Source organism: Brachyhypopomus gauderio, unplaced genomic scaffold, assembly GCF_052324685.1.
Source record: "Brachyhypopomus gauderio isolate BG-103 unplaced genomic scaffold, BGAUD_0.2 sc154, whole genome shotgun sequence".
NCBI classification, from domain to species: domain Eukaryota; kingdom Metazoa; phylum Chordata; class Actinopteri; order Gymnotiformes; family Hypopomidae; genus Brachyhypopomus; species Brachyhypopomus gauderio.
Genome location: NW_027506975.1, coordinates 109,862 through 130,592, shown reverse-complemented (window position 1 = coordinate 130,592; position 20,731 = coordinate 109,862). Strand labels below are relative to the sequence as shown.

General features: G+C 44.7%; 1 protein-coding gene across 1 annotated transcript in view; it reads left to right on the top strand.

Annotated features, from left to right (window-relative positions):
- LOC143500504 (uncharacterized) overlaps positions 1-13,992 on the top strand; it is a 144,247-nt gene extending 130,255 nt beyond the window's left edge. The window contains exons 2-3 of the mRNA XM_076994655.1: positions 6,121-6,180; positions 7,410-13,992. Of these exons, the coding sequence (XP_076850770.1) occupies positions 7,505-10,288 (2,784 nt within the window). The 5' untranslated portion in view covers positions 6,121-6,180; positions 7,410-7,504 and the 3' untranslated portion in view covers positions 10,289-13,992. The remainder of the gene's footprint in view (positions 1-6,120; positions 6,181-7,409) is intronic.
- The last annotated feature ends 6,739 nt before the right edge of the window (positions 13,993-20,731 follow it).

Here is a 20,731-nt window from a genome sequence, read left to right as displayed (position 1 = left end):
CATTTACCACTACATTTACCACATCGTACATTTACCACTACATTTACCACATACCACATTTACCACATCGTACATTTACCAATATTTGGCATCACCTGTCGCTGTACCCCCGTACACCAGCAGCCACCCCCCCCGTCGCCGTATCCCCATGACGTCACATGTCAACCCCCCATCGCCGTATCCCCATGACGTCACACGTCCCGCCCCCCGGTCTTCTCAGCTTTTTAACCCCTGACCCATTTTCATGCCTGCTCCTGGATTCTGCTCTCACATTATGACCCTGGACCGTCCCGACCACCCCAAGAGAACATTAATGCTAGTGATTTACCTGTCGTTCTCTGTACACGTGATTTATGTAAATAAAAGCGGTATACTTCCGCAGTTGGATCCCTCTCCATCTGGTCAATACGTTACACGTAGTCATTAAACTAGAGCTCCTAGAGAAGCGAAAAATTTCACAGGGCTTGGTAGGGTCCATGTAGCCCACTCCCCTGCTGTGAAGGGATTAACGCCCATTGTCTTGGTAATGCGGTGGAAGCGGCTCTCCCCCAGCTCATACGCCTGCCAAAGCACAAGCTGGCTCACCCCCAAGCTCATACGACCAAAACACCAAACGTGATACTTCACGAAAAAGTTGAAGTTACAAGCAGACTGTATGTTACCGATACTACAACAAACGGCAGAAAATTTGTAGACTCGTGTTTCAAAAGTTACAATTCAATCGCACATAGAGACGACAGTTTCTCTAATGAGTCCCGTCAAACAATAAAAATAAATAAAAATGTTTGAATCTTGCTCTTTGTATATTTCATATACTATACTATATAATATTTGTTGTAATCAAACACTTTCTGTTTCCGCGTTTGAATTCGCGTTTGAAAAGCTAAGAAATTGTATGGCGCAATTAGCTTGATGCTAATGTTATATAGGAAATCCCATATCATTGCTAGCGAAAATTAGCATGGTCGCGTTGCATCACTGCATCACTGATAAATGTTGTGATCTAAACAGCAGGCTGGAAAAGGAGAGGAAAAGACAGGAAAACAAATTCATGTGCTCTCTATCTATCTATCTATATATATATATTTGTGTTAGAAGCATTTGATAGAAGCATTTGTGTTTCTGCTTGTTTGTGATCTAAACAGCAGGCTTGAATCTTGCTCTTTGTACATTTCTTATACTATCTATCTATCTATCTATCTATCTATCTATCTATCTATCTATCTATCTATCTATCTATCTATCTATCTATCTATCTATCTATATTTGTGTTAGAAGCATTTGATAGAAGCATTTGTGTTTCTGCTTGTTTGTGATCTGTGATCTCTGTGATCAGAGACTTTCTGGGTGAGGCTGCTGCCTCAGTCTTGCTCTGTGAATTAACATAATAAAGGGTGATGTTTGGCTTTGCTAATTGCTGGCAAGAAGGAGAAGAAGGAGGGGTGATGTCCTCAGAATCCAGAATTCTCAGGAGCTCTAGTTAAATGATCAATACCCTGAGCATTTAAAAAGAGGAATATTCTGATTAAACCCAATTACCTTAACCCTGTGGCCTAGTAATGCAAAACTGCAGTATGGATGTACTGACCGAATGCCTTCTGCAATAACATTTGTGCACTGCAGTCCCATAAGGGTTATTTTTTTTCTTTCTTCTAAGATTTTTCCATGCTGAATGTGGAATGAAAAAGAATGAAGGTGGTGAAGGAAGAGACTGGATGAAGAATTCCAGTCACTGACATCAAGAATTCCAATCACTGACATCTTCCTCTTCTTGAACATCCTCCTCCTCCTTCACATCTTCCTCCTGCACATCCTCCTCCTCCTCCTGCACATCTTCCTCCTCCTCCTCCTCCTGCACATCTTCCTCCTCCTCCTGCACATCTTCCTCCTCCTCCTTCTTCTGCACATCTTCCTCCTCCTCCTGCACATCTTCCTCCTCCTCCTCCTCCTGCACATCTTCATCCTCCTCCTCCTGCACATCTTCCTCCTCCTCCTGCACATCTTCCTCCTCCTCCTCCTCCTGCACATCTTCCTCCTGCACATCTTCCTCCTCCTTCACATATTCTTCCTCCTCCTGCACATCTTCCTCCTCCTCCTCCTCCTGCACATATTCTTCCTCCTCCTTCATATCTTCCTCCTCCTCCTTCATATCTTCCTCCTCCTCCTGCACATCTTCCACCTCCTGCTGCACATCAAGTAAAACATTAACTTGTCAAATCACTGATTGTTTCAATTCATGTATGTCTACAGAGTACATAAGCATAATTACTTAATTAAAATCTTTATAGCGAGACAGACATGCCGAATTGTTCAGCAACTAAACTTTTTTAGAAGTCTAATATTTACACCATTAGAAATTTAAATACTTAAATGTATTCAACTGTAAATATTTAAAAGGCATAACTCACATTTCCTTCCTTTTTGGATCCATAATACTTGTTTTGAAGTGTTCTCAATGTTTTGGACACTGTCACTGTATGCTTATTAAATTAAAATGGAGCAAACTAATTTTGACAAGACAACATGATGCTTCGAATCAATGCAAGAATGGTTTAACCTTTGGTGACCCTGAATAGCTTACACTTGGACCAATCCAAACATTAATGTAACATACTGCAATTAGAGATGAATGTTATTTGTCTTTAGTCCATTAGTAACTGAATGTAATGCATCAAATGTACGGAAATTCTACAAAGGAAATAAATAGTGTTGCACGGTATACCGATACTAGAGTAGTATCGCGATACTTCTTGATTAAAAATGGTACAATACCCAATTTGCTTAGTATTGGTGCTATAGGACTGGGTGCGTTTATTTTTTTTAAGAGCAGTATTTCCAAAGAGTTCCACACGGGGGCAGTGTCATTGCAGTCATGGCAACCCTGTGGACACATCAAAACCGGTCTGCAAACGGTGTTTTAAAGCTGTACCAACCAAAGGAGCCAACACCTCCAACTTAGCAAAGCATCTCTCTGACAGACACGCGGATTTATTTAAAGAATTCAAAGAACGTCAGGTCAGTGATTATGATATAACAATTACATCAAGTCAGAGGAGTTTGAGTGTTTTTCTGTCAGTCTTTTTCATTATGTGGTTTAGGGCAGTGATGACTGAGTTAACTGGTATTGGACTTTTTTATATAACTACCAATGTGGCTAACTGCTAACGTTATGTTTACCCAAACTTCCATGCTGCTAAATATCAAGTGTTCACAAGTAGATCAGCACCAGTTAAACCATCATTTTAAATTGTACTGGTGATTCCAATGCCGGTGTTACACCAGATTCTGTGACCATCGAGTTTTGTGACCACAGGGGGCGCTATTTCATAGTTTCTTTTCACACACACGTGCGCTTTACGAACGCTACATAAACTACACTGATGCGCTTTCTTTTCTCGTTTTGTTGGTGTCCGCGAGCCAAAAGATGACAGATGTTTGTATTTACATTTTATCGTCTCTTACTTAAACAAAAATGTTTCATTACATAATTTTACACGAAAAGAGCCAGCTTCATCGTAAGCATGCTCTGTAAGATGCTGTCATTATAAATGCTAATTCTGCCCCTTTGGATAAAATGTTTAAATATAGATTAATAAAATGTTAGGGTTATTTTATTCATTGTTTTCTGCTATTGTGGAGTCACGGTGTACTATTGATTCAGTGGGTCACATATTCTGATGGCCAGTGGAGGAGCTAGACTTTTTTTCAAGGAGTGGCCAAAGGGTGACCAAGGCTTTATCAGAGGGGTCCATATACAAATGGTGAACGAAAGGAAATGCATATTCAGGTTTGCCAAGATCGCTTGGGAAGAGATTTGAGTGTAAATTGTTGGCGAGTGTAAATTGTTTATTTGTTTAATTGTTTAATTAAGTATTATGTCACGATCGACCAATCGCCAGTGGTTAAAATGACCATTTCCAGTGGGGTGGCACTAGGGGTGGCACAGGCTCTGTTGGGGGGGCGGCATTGCCCCCCCCCCCCCCCCCAGCCCCCCCTTTGGCTCCACCACTGCTGATGGCTGCCATCAGAATTGGAGACCCCAGGCTCACCTGTCCATCCCATTCATGATTTCTTTTGTTGGCTACAATGGTGAGGGGATGGTCAGTCTTATTTAAGTACATTTATGTAATTAAGAGACGATAAAATGTAAATACAAACGTCTGTCACAGAATCTGGTGTAACACCAGCATGAACATTTCTATTTCTAATAAAGGCAACTGCCATAGACGTGTATTGAGTGTTCTTAAATGGATTAGTAAATGAGATTTGGTTGCAAATATAAAGTTAATGATCAAAGAAATTCCATACACTCAAGGACACATAGGCAGAGGTGGGTAGGAACGCGTTACATTTACTCTGTTACATTTACTCAAGTAGCTTTTTGGACAAAAACGTACTTGTGAGAGTAGTTGTAATATGAAAGACTTCTACTTTTACTTGAGTAAATATGTGGTGAGAAAAACGCGATTTTTACTCCGTTACAATCGGATTTGTGCCACGCGCTACCATTACTTTAGTTCTGTAAATAATTTGTCTTTTCAGTGAGAAGACTGACCAACATCTTGTCATCTGAGTATGTCTGACCAATGAAATGAAGCCGGTCAGTCACGTGATCACATACGCAAACTTTCTCCACCGGTAGCAAGAAAGTATGGTGACAGAAAAACCTACCGAGCATCCCTGGCCTCATACAGCCAATGTTTACATTACAAATGTGTAAAAATTAGTTATATAATGGTTCAGTGTTGTATAAAGTATTAGAGACCCATACTTGAGTAAAAGTACAAGTACTCTATCAAAAAATTGACTTGAGTAGAAGTTTAAGTGTTCTTTAAAAACTTTACTTAAGTAGAAGTAGAGAAGTATTCAGCATTTTTTGTACTTAAGTATTGCAAGTAGTTTATTAAAAAATTTATTACTCAAGTACTGAAAGTAAAAAGTACAAGTATTATGTTTTGAATTAAAGAAAGCCATCAAAGTTTGATTATCAATTGTTTTTATATATCACTTACACTATACACTACACTATAAAAATGACTGATTAGTCAGCATGAAAAGAGACACGGTTTACTGTTGCAAAAAACACAACTCAGCGTGACATCGCCTTTATGATTGCCAGCTAATGTTAAGTGAATACTGCAGCAGTCATGAACATAATTAGGTTAGTTAGCTAGGATATCTAACCTAACTAGCGCTTACTGACACAGCTAAAGCTGGTGTGTCTTCTGTGCGTTATAATTATAACTTACATTGATGTGTTTCTTCAAGTTCGAAGGTGATTTTTTGAAGGCCAATATTTCACCCTCTTTAGGGAGGCAGGGATGGCATTTCATCCTATAGGAATTTACTTTCACTCCAGCAAACACAAACACTGTCTCTAGGTAGGGCCAGGGTGGTCTCCTTCCTCACCCTCACCGCCACGATCACTCGACGTTGAAAGTGCGGAAGGTGCCAATATATGTACAATAAAACGCCAACAAGCTTATTATGCAGCACTTATGCTGCACTTCTGCTGTTACCAAATACGGTACCATCTCTTTTAATGAGATAAAAAGCGAATTATTTGGAATCATTTAGAGTATATGTGTATTTGTATAAATATCTAAATTAAGCTGAAGGTGCTGGAAAATACTGAAAAAAGACCTTCAAAGTTCCGTACAAGTGCGTGAATTCCACCTTGCAACTTCGCACACACAAAAATCGAGAGGTACACGACCGGAGCCACCAGGATTGCGTAATTTTTGCCACGCGGACCCTTTAGCAGTCAGGACGTGTCAAGTGAACCTAGATTACGAAGCTCAATTGTTCAGTGAAGGCAGCAACAGAGTAAACGAGACACGATCGGAGCATGCACAGTTTTCTCATAAGACTGAGACTTTTTTGGAGATCTCAAAAAAGGCCCGCGAAATCCTGGTGGGACTGATTTACAGCTTTTACAGATACGCTGTAAAAATGACATGGCATTTAATAAGAAATGGCACAGAGATCTACGTTGAGAAAGAGTTCGAATAAAGTAGATGTGTTAGATCTACACCACATATTCATGTTTTACTTTTAATGTCAATTTTAATAAATGTGAAGTGTGGAAATTAAAATTTTTTTCATTCTAATCATTTTCAGTCCAACAGAAATGTTGAAGAAGTTGTCTTAACAGTGAGACATTTGAGATCTTCTGAAGAGGTGAGTTATATTTTAAACCTGTGACTGATAAATTTCTCAGTATAATCCAGATAAATAAGCAACAGTTTAAAGCACACACAGCCTACAGGTAGCCTGTAGGCCCAATTGTACCTTTTGGATTTGGATACATAATGCAGCCTTTGTTGTTTTTGGGTCTTTGAACAGACTCCCAATCTCATTATACACACACAGGCTGGATTATACATCCTTTTACACAGTATTAGCACAATATCTCCCAATTTCATTACACACACAGGCTGGGTTATACATCCTTTAACACAGTATTAACACAATATCTCCCAATCACATTACACACACAGGCTGGGTTATACATCCTTTAACACAGTATTAACACAGTATCTCCCAATCTCATTACACATAGGCTGGGTTATACATCCTTTAACACAGTATCTTCCAATCTCATTATACACACACAGACTGGGTTATAGACCCTTCTGATCAGGACAGTAACTCTGCTATGGAGTTATAATGCAGCCAAATCATTGTAAACAAACAGAACATATTCCACAAATATTCTATTTGCAAGCAAACATAACATGACTTTCAAATGAAAACCACGACTTGTGATAGTTGTTCATTCATATTTGACTTTCAAGCAAATGCACAGCAACTTTCTAATTCATCACACTACACGCACAAATACGTACGTACAAAATATGTCCTTTGTGGATCACGTGACTTTTTGGACACTTTTAACAGGAGTGCTTTCTAAAGAGGCCAACATAATTTTTACCTTCAATCTACCTGGAAACATGACACAATGAGTAATCGTGTGCACAGGTGAATTTTCTGAGATATGTTGGTGCTGCCCATAGATTAATTCTCTGATGCACAATAACTAAAAAGATCAAATCACACTGCTGGAACTCATAAGGAGCTTCAACAGACCAAAGCAGCTCTGCAGCACCATGAGAGAGAAAGGAAGGAAAAGAACAACTTTGAAAATAAAGTTGATGAACCATACAAAATAAAAGTCCCTATAGACTGGCACATAGAGTGACACTGAACCAAAGAGAGATGCGTATCACAACATAGACAAATGTTTTCATTTTAGTGAAGTAATGAAGCCTAGCACTTTCTCCTGATGGTCTTTAAAATGAATGTCTTTAGAATTAATGTCTTTAGCGTTATGCAGAACCCAAACGGTTCTTTGTCATGACTGTTTCATCTTCATCTCACAATGAATTTACAATGTCTTTTTCCTCTAGGAATTAATGCTGTACACTTTCCTCAACACGTAAACTTTACCTACATAAACACATTTATCTGTGAGGAGTATGTCAGACTGCTGAAATCAGTAAACATGGAAAAGGAGAAAAGCTACAACTGCTTAAAGTGTGGAAAGAGTTTTACAAAACACAGTAATCTCCAGAAACACCAGCGCATTCACACAAGAGAGAAGCCATATCACTGCTCAGAGTGTGGGAAGAGTTTTACTACACAAAGAAATCTCAACGAACACCAGCGAATTCACACAGGAGAGAAGCCATATCACTGCTCAGAGTGTGGGAAGAGTTTTACTCAACAGAGTAATCTTCAACTGCACCAGCACATTCACACAGGAGAGAAGCCATATCACTGCTCAGAGTGTGGGAAGAGTTTTACTACACAGAGTAGTCTTCAACTGCACCAGCGCATTCACACAGGAGAGAAGCCATATCACTGCTCAGAGTGTGGGAAGAGTTTTACTAGACAGAGTAGTCTTCAACTGCACCAGCGCATTCACACAGGAGAGAAGCCATATCACTGCTTAGAGTGTGGGAAGAGTTTTATTAAACACAGTCATCTCAATGAACATCAGCGCATTCACACAGGAGAGAAGCCATATCACTGCTCAGAGTGTGGGAAGAGTTTTACTAGACAGAATAGTCTTCAACGGCACCAGCGGATTCACACAGGAGTGAAGCCATATGACTGCTCAGTGTGTGGGAAGTGTTTTACTCAACAGAGTAATCTTCAACTGCACCAGCGCATTCACACAGGAGAGAAGCCATATCACTGCTCAGAGTGTGGGAAGAGTTTTACTACACAGGAAAATCTCAACGTACACCAGCACATTCACACAGGAGAGAAGCCATATTACTGCTCAGAGTGTGGGAAGAGTTTTACTAGACAGAATAGTCTTCAACGGCACCAGCGCATTCACACAGGAGAGAAGCCATATGACTGCTCAGAGTGTGGGAAGAGTTTTACTACACAGAGAAGTCTTCAACTACACCAGCGCATTCACACAGGAGAGAAGCCATATCACTGCTCAGAGTGTGGGAAGAGTTTTACTAGACAGAGTAGTCTTCAACTGCACCAGCGCATTCACACAGGAGAGAAGCCATATCACTGCTCAGAATGTGGGAAGAGTTTTACTAAACACCGTCATCTCCAGCAACACGAGCGCATTCACACAGGAGCGAAGCCATATCACTGCTCAGAGTGTGGGAAGAGTTTTACTAGACAAAATAGTCTCAACGAACACCAGCTCATTCACACAGGAGAGAAGCCATATCACTGCTCAGAGTGTGGGAAGAGTTTTACTACACAAAGAAATCTCAACGAACACCAGCGAATTCACACAGGAGAGAAGCCATATCACTGCTCAGAGTGTGGGAAGAGTTTTACTAGACAGAAAAGTCTTCCACGGCACCAGCGCATTCACACAGGAGTGAAGCCATATCACTGCTCAGAGTGTGGGAAGAGTTTTACTCGACAGAGTCATCTCAATGAACACCAGCGCATTCACACAGGAGAGAAGCCATATTACTGCTCAGAGTGTGGGAAGAGTTTTACTACACAGAGAAGTGTTCAACTGCACCAGCACATTCACACAGGAGAGAAGCCATATCACTGCCCAGAGTGTGGGAAGAGTTTTACTACACAAAGAAATCTCAACGAACACCAGCGAATTCACACAGGACAGAAGCCATATCACTGCTCAGAGTGTGGGAAGAGTTTTACTACACAGGGAAGTCTTCAACTACACCAGCGCATTCACACAGGAGAGAAACCATATCACTGCTCAGAGTGTGGGAAGAGTTTTACTACACAGGGAAGTCTTCAACTACACCAGCGCATTCACACAGGAGAGAAGCCATATCACTGCTCAGAGTGTGGGAAGAGTTTTACTACACAGGGAAGTCTTCAATTACACCAGCGCATTCACACAGGAGAAAAGCCATATCACTGCTCAGAGTGTGGGAAGAGTTTTACTACACAGGGAAGTCTTCAACTGCACCAGCGCATTCACACAGGAGAGAAGCCATATCACTGCTTAGAGTGTGGGAAGAGTTTTACTACACAGAGTAATCTCAACGTACACCAGCGCATTCACACAGGAGAGAAGCCATATCACTGCTCACAGTGTGGGAAGAGTTTTACTACACAGGGAAGTCTTCAACTGCACCAGCGCATTCACACAGGAGCGAAGCCATATCACTGCTCAGAGTGTGGGAAGAGTTTTACTACACAGGGAAGTCTTCAACTACACCAGCGCATTCACACAGGAGAGAAGCCATATCACTGTTCAGAGTGTGGGAAGAGTTTTACTACACAGGGAAGTCTTCAACTGCACCAGCGCATTCACACAGGAGAGAAGCCATATCACTGTTCAGTGTGTGGGAAGAGTTTTACTAGACAGAGTAGTCTTCAACTGCACCAGCGCATTCACACAGGAGAGAAGCCATATAACTGCTCAGAGTGTGGGAAGAGTTTTACTACACAGGGAAGTCTTCAACTACACCAGCGCATTCACACAGGAGAGAAGCCACATCACTGCTCAGAGTGTGGGAAGAGTTTTACTAGACAGAGTAGTCTTCAACTGCACCAGCGCATTCACACAGGAGAGAAGCCATATCACTGCTCAGAGTGTGGGAAGAGTTTTATTAAACACAGTCATCTCAATGAACACCAGCGCATTCACACAGGAGAGAAGCCATATCACTGCTCAGAGTGTGGGAAGAGTTTTACTAGGCAGAGTAGTCTTCAACGGCACCAGCGCATTCACACAGGAGATCAAACAAAATACACACAGGAGAGTTTCAGAGCAAATAAAATAAATGACGGGAATAACATGTATTATTTGAAGCTTGCATGTTAATGTTGTGACCCTGAGTGCATGTAGTCTTGGTGAAGGTCGTAGTGATCTGTGGGATGTTAATGTTGTCACCCTGAGTGCATGTAGTCTTGGTGAAGGTCGTAGTGATCTGTGGGATGTTAATGTTGTGACCCTGAGTTCATGTAGTCTTGGTGAAGGTCGTAGTGATCTGTGGGATGTTAATGTTGTCACCCTGAGTGCATGTAGTCTTGGTGAAGGTCGTAGTGATCTGTGGGATCAGCATTTGAGTTTTCAACCCATCTGTCATTTTCTCCAGTTGTTTGTACATTGTTATTTATCAGTGACAGACAATATGAGATCAAATATACATTTTACTAAAACGTTATGTTGGTGTTTATGGGAAACTATGCTATACTGCTCAGTGTGGGGAAGTCCGATGCTTCTAGCTCCAGTTCTAGCTAACTGTACATTTTCTGTAGTGCACTAATACTGCACTGTATTAGTACAGAATGACGCAGGCTGGACTACATGTGATCTGCAATAAACAGTAGTGGGAGACACTGAGCACAGACATTTGAACGTTTCCTCATCAGTCTGAATGATTTTAGTTTCCTTATGTTTTCATTCTCCATGGCCAGCAGGCTAACTGGAGTATTCACATGCATCAGTGTCCCTGCTTGGTTAAGAATGATCGGCAAATAAGAGATAGTAGTTGGTAACTGGAACATGACAAACATTACTGGATAACAATACAGTGGTGAATATATACGAAAAGCCACATATACAAATATGCCCCGTACCCCCAAAAATGTTTTGGTACCTCTGGGGATTCTAGGGGTGCCACCAGGGGCACATGAGCCGTAACAGGTCCTATTGAGCACTGTATTGATGTAGAGTCTTGTTAGCAGGTCGGTGCTGCATTGTACAGCCACAGACACTCGTCTGCTGGCCTTTGATGTACACTGTACCGCTACAGATTTGGAGCAGCGAACTGTAGGCTCGTACTGAACAGCCATATTAACGTCCTGCTGCTCTGTCCTTGTAGCAGGTCTCTTAGTAGTTGGGGCTGTGGTAACCTTCTTGGGTACTGGTGCCAGTGCTGAGACTTCCTCTCTGAGTGCTCTGGAAAATGAACTACCTCGGGAGCAGAGAATGCACCAAATTCAAAATCATCAACAGTGGATCCACTATTGCCAAATCGTGCTCTAAGAAGTTCAAAAACCCATAGAGGGTGTTAATTTCCTCTCTCGGATGACACAAGGACAAAAAAAAAATTGTCTGCTCTGGAGAATGAACCCCTCCAAATTATCCTTCTCATTGAACTCGTGGGAGGGACAAATCGAGGAGGGTAGCTCAAACGGTTCACCATCCTTAACCTGTTTAATCAAGTCCTCAGACAAGATACACATTGGAAGATAACCGTAATCCTCTTCCTGATAATGCCTCACCTCGTAAAGCTCCCTCACTGTCCTTTAATGGTGGATTATTCTGTGACGTAGTGGGTGTTGCTCAATCACGAAGCAAACACAGTCTCTGAGGTGATTGGTTTTTTAACAAATGTGTTTTACTTTGAACATACAGGGTTGCACACAAATTGACAGTAGACACAAACAACACGAACACAATGAGGCATGATAACAGAACTAACAGGCTAACAGATATGACCAACTAATCATTAGACATAAAGACAAGACAACTAGTGATGTCAAGCTCGAAACGCGAAATTGAACTGAATCGATTAATTTGAATCACGGTGTTCCGAAACACTGTTTCGAAGTCCGTATTAAAAGGGGAAAGTCACGTGACTGTTCCAAAAACAGGTTTTGTTACGTCACGCAGTTTCGAAGCGTTTCCCGCATTTTAGTCCGCACTTAAGTTCAAGCAGCTGGTCTGAGATCAGAATGTTTACTAATTACTTGTAATCAGTTGTGATTACAACAGATTACTTGTAATGTTTAATAAATAAAGGATTACACAAGCATTTCCCTACCTTGCAATGTAAAATTAATAATGTCTTAATGAAAAATACATCTTAATGACATAATTAAAACAACCCTGTTTTCATGACTAAAATTTATTTAGGAACATAATATACTAGGGGTGAGAATCGTTTACTATCTCACGATTCGATTCGATTCCGATTTTGGGGGCCACAATTCAATTCAAAATCGATTTTCGATTCAAAACGATTTTCGATTCAAAAAATGATTTGATTTATAAAAATTTCTGCTTAAGTCTATAAAATCTGCATGATCTACTACAGTCTGCTTTGCAAGACAGAATGACAAATACAGAAAATAAAGTGTCTTTCACATTTAATTAACAAAAATAATGTGCTTTGGTAAAATAAAATGCTTTTTGTTGTTACCAAAATTCTTGAGCTTCATTTTACAAGCTGTCAGGGCTGGCTCGGATGCTGTTCCCCCAGCCGTGGCTAGGGGCACCAGAGTCGGTCCCAGACTATACTGGCGTAACCGTACGTTCTCAGCCAGTCTCTGATTTCTCTGTGATTGCTTCTCGTTTGAAGGTGTCTCGCCACCTCTCTGTTATGCTTTTTCTTTACTTATTCAAGTATCTATCTCCTGCGTCGCTTCCTGACTTATCTCAAGTTTTCCCAATCCTGCATTTCTTCCTATCCGTTTTGCCTTTATTTTTGGGAAGGGTTTTATTTTGCTGCGGCGTTTTTTGCCAATTACTTCTTCTGGCGTCCTTGGTTTCATTTTCGCGTTGCATTTATCCGCGCTGTTTTTTAGTTACTAATGTTGTTTTGTTTCTTTCTCCTGTCTCACTACGGTTAACTGTTATTTTTCCCGTGTTGTATTTTGCGCATTGTTTTTTGTTTCTATTTGCTCCATGCCCTCACGGTTTTGGTTTCTATTCTCTTGCGCGTTGAGTCTCCCGTGTTGTTTTGTATGTTCGTTCTGGGTCGCTGTGCGCGTTTCCCTCTCGCTAATACATGTGACGAGTGTCAAATGTATTGCTTTTGCGAGCCGGCACTTGGGTCCACCCTTCTCTATATTATTTCACGCTGTGCGTACGTTCCCGTGCTCACCGCGTTACACACGCCTTGCACAAGTGCTACGTACATTGTGTCCAGTTCGGTCTTCCCTGGCATTCGTAAATACCAAAATGAACCCATATTTTTGCCTTAAATGTAGAGAAAACAGAAATAGATTAGATTAAATTTAACTTTTTTAATCCCAGAGGGAAAGTCGGTTATATAAATATAGAAAGATTAACTGAATCTGACGTCCAAAACACAACAGACTGCACCACAAACGATCACCATAATTTTTACTTTCACAATAAGTTTCACTATAATATTCACCATCACCTTACAATAACCCAGATGATTAAATACCAGAACTAAATGAGACACAGCTGAAGGGGAAGTAACACTGGGCATGACTGAACAGACTAAAAAGTGATACATGATTGACAGGGAGGCGGGGCTAAACATGACACCCTCCTTAAAATCTCAGCATCACCTCTATTCCGTGACCTACAGAAAGCATGGACTACACTTGCTTGCAAAGTGAACATACAAGTTACTGTGTGTTTTGGATTCCTGTAAAAATATTAGGCCTGAAATTTCAATGTGTTTCAATAATTTAACTAGTTTTGAATATGTGACGAAAGCTGATGTGAAATGTGCATAAATGTTTTAACTGGGACTCCATGGAAACCATGGTGGTGTTTTCGACTCTTCTGAAAGTCTGTAAATGCTCTAGAGACAGATTAAAAGCAATACTACACAAACAGACCTTTTAGTGTTTTGTTTTTTCTTTAGTTTGTTACACTCGCATCACACTTGAATGTCTTGAACATATAACAATCGAAACATTACTTGGTAACAACTAATACACTGAAAATAAATACCACTTTGCATTTATACAGTATGAATTACACTGTATTGTGAATGCATTATGATACTTCCCCTGGCTATATCTCCAATAGCCTACATTGACTTTACATCACATCTATTTAAAGAAACTGGTCAAATGTTTGTTGAGTACAGATCAGCTCACCAGGACCAGGTACTTTATTACTTTTCTGAGTGAGAATAATGCTGCAAACCTGATGGAAAATATGCTGAGATAACCAAACAGATCTGACACACTCACACTTCCTCCACAAATATCAGTCAGTTGGGGAAAGAGGAACAGGGACGTCCACTCTCTTCCAGGGTCTTGCTGGGTGTCCCATATGAAGACAGAATGTGATGGGAGATCACAGAGATGAAAGAAAACAAAACTGAGTCTCAGACATGAAGAAGTTAAGGCATTTCCCCCACTGTTTCCAAATGTTTATCTGAAGTGATAAACCCAGATGTGTATCATCACTATGTTGCTGAAACAGTGTGTTTACACCAGAGTCAGTGAAAGCTTACTGCAATTTGAATGCTTATAATTACTTTCTCAGTGGAAAAGTTGGGAATATTTGTTCCTATAGTGCAGAGGGCATCAGAATTGTATATGGTGAAGTTGGAGAAACCTGCCAAACGTGTCACTATTTCTAAAACACACTGTTTATTAAGGAGTGGGGGGTTGTTTTGTTAAACTCTATATTTAATCATATATTTTCTATGGTTTAAATATCGCTCTGCTTTGCTCTTTCTTGACCACGATGCACTTAGGCTTCAAGTTCAAGTCAAAGTCAAATTTATTTATATAGAGCTTTTCACAACACACGTCACAAAGCAGCTTTACAATCGTATGGGTCCAGATCCCTAATGAGCAAGCCAAAGGCGACAGTGGCGAAGGAAAAACTCCCTATAGGGTGGGGATTAGGAAGAAACCTCGGGAGGACCAAGACTCAAAAGGGAACCCATCCTCCATTGGGCGGCCCGTTAACACAAGTTCATGGTCATAGGGTGGTTCCACAGTTCTACAGTCAAGGCTCCTGTTCCTCGGCCAAGTAGCCACAGTTCCCTCGGTGCAGGCGATGGGCCTCAGGCAGGAGCCAGCACCAACACGACCCCCAACGGCAACGGCACATCCAACCCCGGCATTAGCATATCCACCGGCAAGCCAGACCATCCCCCAGGTGCCTGCAGGTGCCTGTATCTAGGGGTGTATTCAACTAAGGATTTTCATAGTCAAATCTGATTCGTCAGCTTTTCCCTTTAGTTGACTAATAGTCTAATCGGGTTTATTTTTCTTTTTTTTATTTAGAGCACCTTAAACGGGATCTCGTTCTTATTCAGGACTTTTTTCCTCTTCAAAGTAAAAACCTAAAACACTTAGATAAATGAATAAACACGGTAGGTTGGCTTTATTCAGCTTTTTTTACTTTTTTATTTTTTAATTAAACGTTAGAGAACATTAACCGTTAGTGCGCAGTGCGCATATCGAACTGTCAGACAGGCACTGCAAAATGTCAAAAATATTTTAAATAAAATATGCCTGCCTGAAAATATAAAAAAATTGCCACACAACAGCAAAAAAATACAAGGAAAGGTTCAAGTAACCAGGGGGCTATTCCACAAAGCGAGCTAACGCAGTAAGCCGGGCTTTTTAAGACAAGCCTGGCTCATTTTGCTCAAATTCGGTTCCACGAAAGAAGCTAGACTTGAGCCTCGCTCAGTTACTACAGCAACATATACGTTTGAACTAACCTGCTCCGTACCAGGCTAGAGTTGAGGCTTAGCTTAGCGGGACCGATTCTATTGGCTGAGCAGCGTGATGACAGTCTCGCCATCCGGGAAACTGAATTGAGAAACAATGTTCCGCTGCAGTTCTATCCATTAAATTGCTGTGGATGTAGCATATATTATAACATCTTTATACATTTAATTGAGTACTGTAATTATTTATTGCAGGTTATTTTTATCAAAATTTAATAATTATATTTCCAAATGCAATTTATATTTCGATCTTAAGAGTACATATTCATTGTTAATCAGTGAGGTTTCTGCACATTTTAATGAATTGGTTTAATCTTCACAAATTCAGGTCAGTGTAAAATGGAATACAGTGTCTAATCGCAGTTATGGTGCAGAAATATACATTAGTATTGTGACGCCGGGGGCATCGGGACAGAGGCAGCCGGAGACGTGGGTTGGACAGAAGGTGGTTTATTATCCATGGCAACCAGTAACACTCGTAGCGCATACACAGCACGTAATGCACGGTAAAGCTCGTAGCGCATACACTGTAGATGCAAGGTAAGCTCGTAGCGCATACACTGTAGATGCAAGGTAAAGCTCGTAGCGCATAAACTGTGGATGCAAGGTGAAGCTCGTACACACACGGTAGAGACGTGGTGTCAACCAGAGACGCTCGTGTAGCGGCAATGTGCAGCACTGGACCAGACGACCTGTGGGCTTAAGAAGTGCAAAGTAAACAAGAAACAGGTGCTCAGTATGACGGTGATTGCGACTGTGGGAGTGGCTGCGTGCGCGGGGGTGTGTGCTGGGATCGGCTGCTGGCCGGGTTACGCGCCCTCTGGTGGCGACCCGGCCCCCTCACCGTGACAGAGCCCTCCCCCAAGGACCCCTCCCGTCGACTCCCACGCGGTCTTCCCCGTCGCCGCGGAGCTGGCCGGTCTGGATGTTCCCTGTGGAAGTCGGCGATAAGGGAGGGGCCTACCACTTGAGAGGCCGGTATCCAGGAGCGCTCCTCCGGTCCGTATCCGACCCAGTCCACCAGGTACTGTAAGCCACCTTTTCTGCGCCTCGAGTCCAGTAACCTCTCCACGAGGTACGCGGGTCCGTCCGACAACTGCAGCGGCGAGGGCGGCCGTGACATCGAGGCCTCCTCCAATGCACCTGCTCTGTATGGCTTGAGAGCGGACACATGAAATGCACGCGACACACGTCTGTCTTCGGGCAGACTGATGCGATAAGTAACTGGGTTAAGCCGCCTCAAGATGACGTACGGGCGGCATATCTCTCCCCCAGTTTACCTCTCCTGCCCAGGCGTCCATCTTCGGTGGAGACCCACACCTTATCCCCTACCTGATAAGATGGGGTCTCTCCCCTCCGACGGTCGGCTTTCCGCTTGAATTGCCGGATCGCCTCCCTCAGCCGCTGATGGGTGTCCTCCCACACCCGTTCGCTCCTCTTGCACCACTCCTCGACGATGGGCTGGTTTGAGGACGCGGCATTCCAAGGATAGAGCGGCGGCTGGCGACTGAGCACGCACTCGAACGGTGTCATCCCCGTGCTGGAATGAGTGAGGGAGTTCTGTGCGTACTCGGCCCAGGGCAGAAGGGCGCACCATGTGTCCGCGTGCTCGCTGCAGTACGCGCGCAGGAACTTTCCCACCTCCTGGTTCGCTCGCTCCACCTGTCCGTTAGCCTGCGGATGGTAACCAGAGGTTAGGCTAACCGTGATGTTGAGCTTGGATAGGAACTCCCGCCACACACGCGAGGTGAACTGCGGTCCCCTGTCCGACACGATATCCTCAGGCAGACCAAACTGCCGGAATATGTGCCGAAACAAGAGATCCGCAGTCTCCCAAGCGGTGGACAGGCCCCGCAGGGGAAGGAAGCGAACCATCTTCGAGAACCGGTCTATTACCACCATGATGACCGTGTTCTCCTCGGACGGGGGGAGGTCCGTGACGAAGTCCAAAGCGATGTGCGTCCATGGTTGCTTAGGTGCAGGGAGAGGGAGGAGCTTACCCGCAGGAGGAGTGTGTGGCACTTTGCACCGCGCACACACCGCGCAGGACGCCACCTGCTGCAGTACGTCCCGGTGCAGCCCCGGCCACCAGTAGCGAGCCCCCAACAACTGAGCCGTTTTTGACACCCCTGGGTGCCCCCTCCCCACTGACGTATGAGCCCAGCTGATGAGGGCACTACGGTGCGCGGGGGGAACGTACTTACGGTGCGGCGGGCAGCCTGGATGCGGGTTCGCTGCCTCGATCTCCCGATCGATCTGCCACTCCAAAGCTCCCACGACGCACTCAGGCGTAAGCACCGGCTCCTCGCTCGTCGACTCCATACTGCCAGGAAAGGACCTAGATAGCGCATCCGCACGCTGGTTCTTCTCTCCTGGCCGGTATGTCACCTGGAACTTGAAACGAGAGAAATACAGAGACCACCTGGCTTGACGGGCGTTCATCCGTTTCGTGGTCCTGATATATTCCAGGTTTTTGTGGTCAGTAAGCACGGTGAATGGATGCTTAGCTCCCTCCAGCCAGTGTCTCCACTCACCGAACGCCTTGCGCATGGCCAACAACTCACGGTCTCCCACCCCGTAGTTACGCTCGGCGGCGGTGAGCTTCCTCGAGTAGAAGGCTATGGGACGGAGAGAGCTATGCTTCTTCGGTCGCTGTGACAGCACCGCACCTACTCCCACGTTCGACGCGTCTACCTCCACTATAAAGGGACGGTTAGGATCCGGTTGGTGCAGAACCGGCGCGTCGACAAACGCTTGCTTCAGCTGGTTGAACGCTCTCGTAGATCTCTCTGTCCAGCGAAGCTTAACTCCTCCCCCTCTCAGCATGTCAGTAAGGGGCTCTGCGATCTGGCTATACGCGCGAATGAACCGCCTGTAGAAATTCGCGAAGCCCAGAAATCTCTGCAGCTCGCACCGTGTGTGAGGCTGCGTCCATTTCACGACCGCCTCCACCTTCCTGTGCTGCATGTGCACAGAGCCTGGCCTAATGGTGTAGCCTAGGAAGTTCATCTCGCTGAGATGGAACTCGCACTTCTCGAGCTTGCAATACAACCGATTGCGCAAGAGCGTGCCCAGAACTACCCGTACATCACGCACATGTTGGTCGTAGGAGGGAGAATAGATCAGAATGTCATCGATGTAAGCGACAACGCATCTATTCAAATACTCCCTTAAGACCTCATTAATGAACGCCTGGAAGAACGACGGAGCAGACGCCAAGCCATAAGGCAAGACGCGATACTCGTAGTGCCCCGTAGAGGTACTAAACGCCGTCTTCCATTCATCACCCTCGCGTACGCGAATAAGGTTGTAGGCGCTGCGCAGATCTAGTTTAGTGAAGACTTTAGCCCTCCTTAACTGCTCCAGCGCCGACGGCACTAGAGGCAGCGGGTAGGCAAAGTTCACTAAGAGGGAATTGAGCCCTCGGTAATCTACGCATGGCCTCAGCCCACCGTCTTTCTTCTTTACGAAGAAGACGCTGGCTGAGATGGGAGAGGTGGAGGGAGTAATATAGCCCTGAGCGAGAGCCTCCTTAACATACTGAGCCATGACCCGCTCTTCTTCCTGAGAAAGTGGATAGACTCGGCCGCGCGGTGGCGTAGTACCTGCCTTGAGGGTGATGTGACAGTCCCAGGGTCGGTGAGGTGGTAACTGGGTTGCCTTGGCAGCGCTGAACACCTCCGCTAGATCACGGTACTGAGCGGGAATGACTGGGGCGGAGCTGATGTTAGGGCTCTCAACGCTGGTGGATTGCGCGAACACACGGGAGGGAGACCGGGTGCCCTGTAGGGGCGCTACCCACTTCAGCAGCTTACCCGTGGACCAGTCGATGACGGGGTTGTGGAGTTTAAACCATGGGAGACCTAATGTGATGGAATAGCGTGTGGAAGGGAGTACAAAAAAACTGATCTGTTCCCTTCGGCCCTGAACGTGCATGGTGACTGGTGCAGTGTGGTGAGAAATAAAACCCCCGCCCACAGGTCGCCCGTCCAGTGCGTGCACGCGTCTCGGCTCTTCGAGTGGGATCAGGGGCACCCTCAGCTGCTCAGCGACGCTCCTCCGCATCAGGTTCCCCGAGGCTCCCGTATCCACTAATGCAAACACAGATAAGGACATCGCCCCGTAAGACACTGACGCTTCCCACGTTAAGAGATTTCCCATCAGAGCGATACTCACCCTAGCCCGCCCCCTCCTCGGACCAGCGGTACGAGTGAGGGGGGGGGGGGGCGGCAGCACCCATCTCCATGGGCTCGGCGGGCGTGGTCTCATGGGGCGGTGTGTGCACGGGAGCCTGCGGGGTAGGAGGAAGCGCCGCTCTTCTGCCTCGCTCCTGCAGCAACCTGTCCATGGTTATGGCCAGGTGCACCATCTGATTCAGGTCCTGTCCCTCGGGCCGACAGCTCAACTCCGCCCTCAGGTCGGGCTTCAACCCCGCCAGGAAGACGTCTGTTTGAGCCGCTTCTCCCCAACCAGTCCTGGCGGCCAGGGTCCAGAACTCCAGAGCGTAGTCTGCGGCGCTTCGGCTTCCCTGCCGTAGCTGTAACAGGCTCTGGCCGCAGACCCTCCTGCGGCTGGGGTGGTTGAAGACTGCCCGCAGCTCGCGAACGAACTGGTCGTAGCTGCGGGTACAGGGCTTCTCCGCGCTGATCTGGGCTGCTCCCCAGTCCAGTGCCTTGCCCTGCAACCTGTTCACCATGAAGCCGACTTTCTCCTTCTCCTCCAGGTGGGGCATGCTGGTAAAATAGAGCTGGCACTGGACCAGGAAGCCCTCACAGCGCTCCGGATCCCCGTTGTAGGGCTCGGGTGGAGGAATCGGCGTTCTTGGCGACAGAGGGCGCGCAGGTGCCTGTACCGTCAGA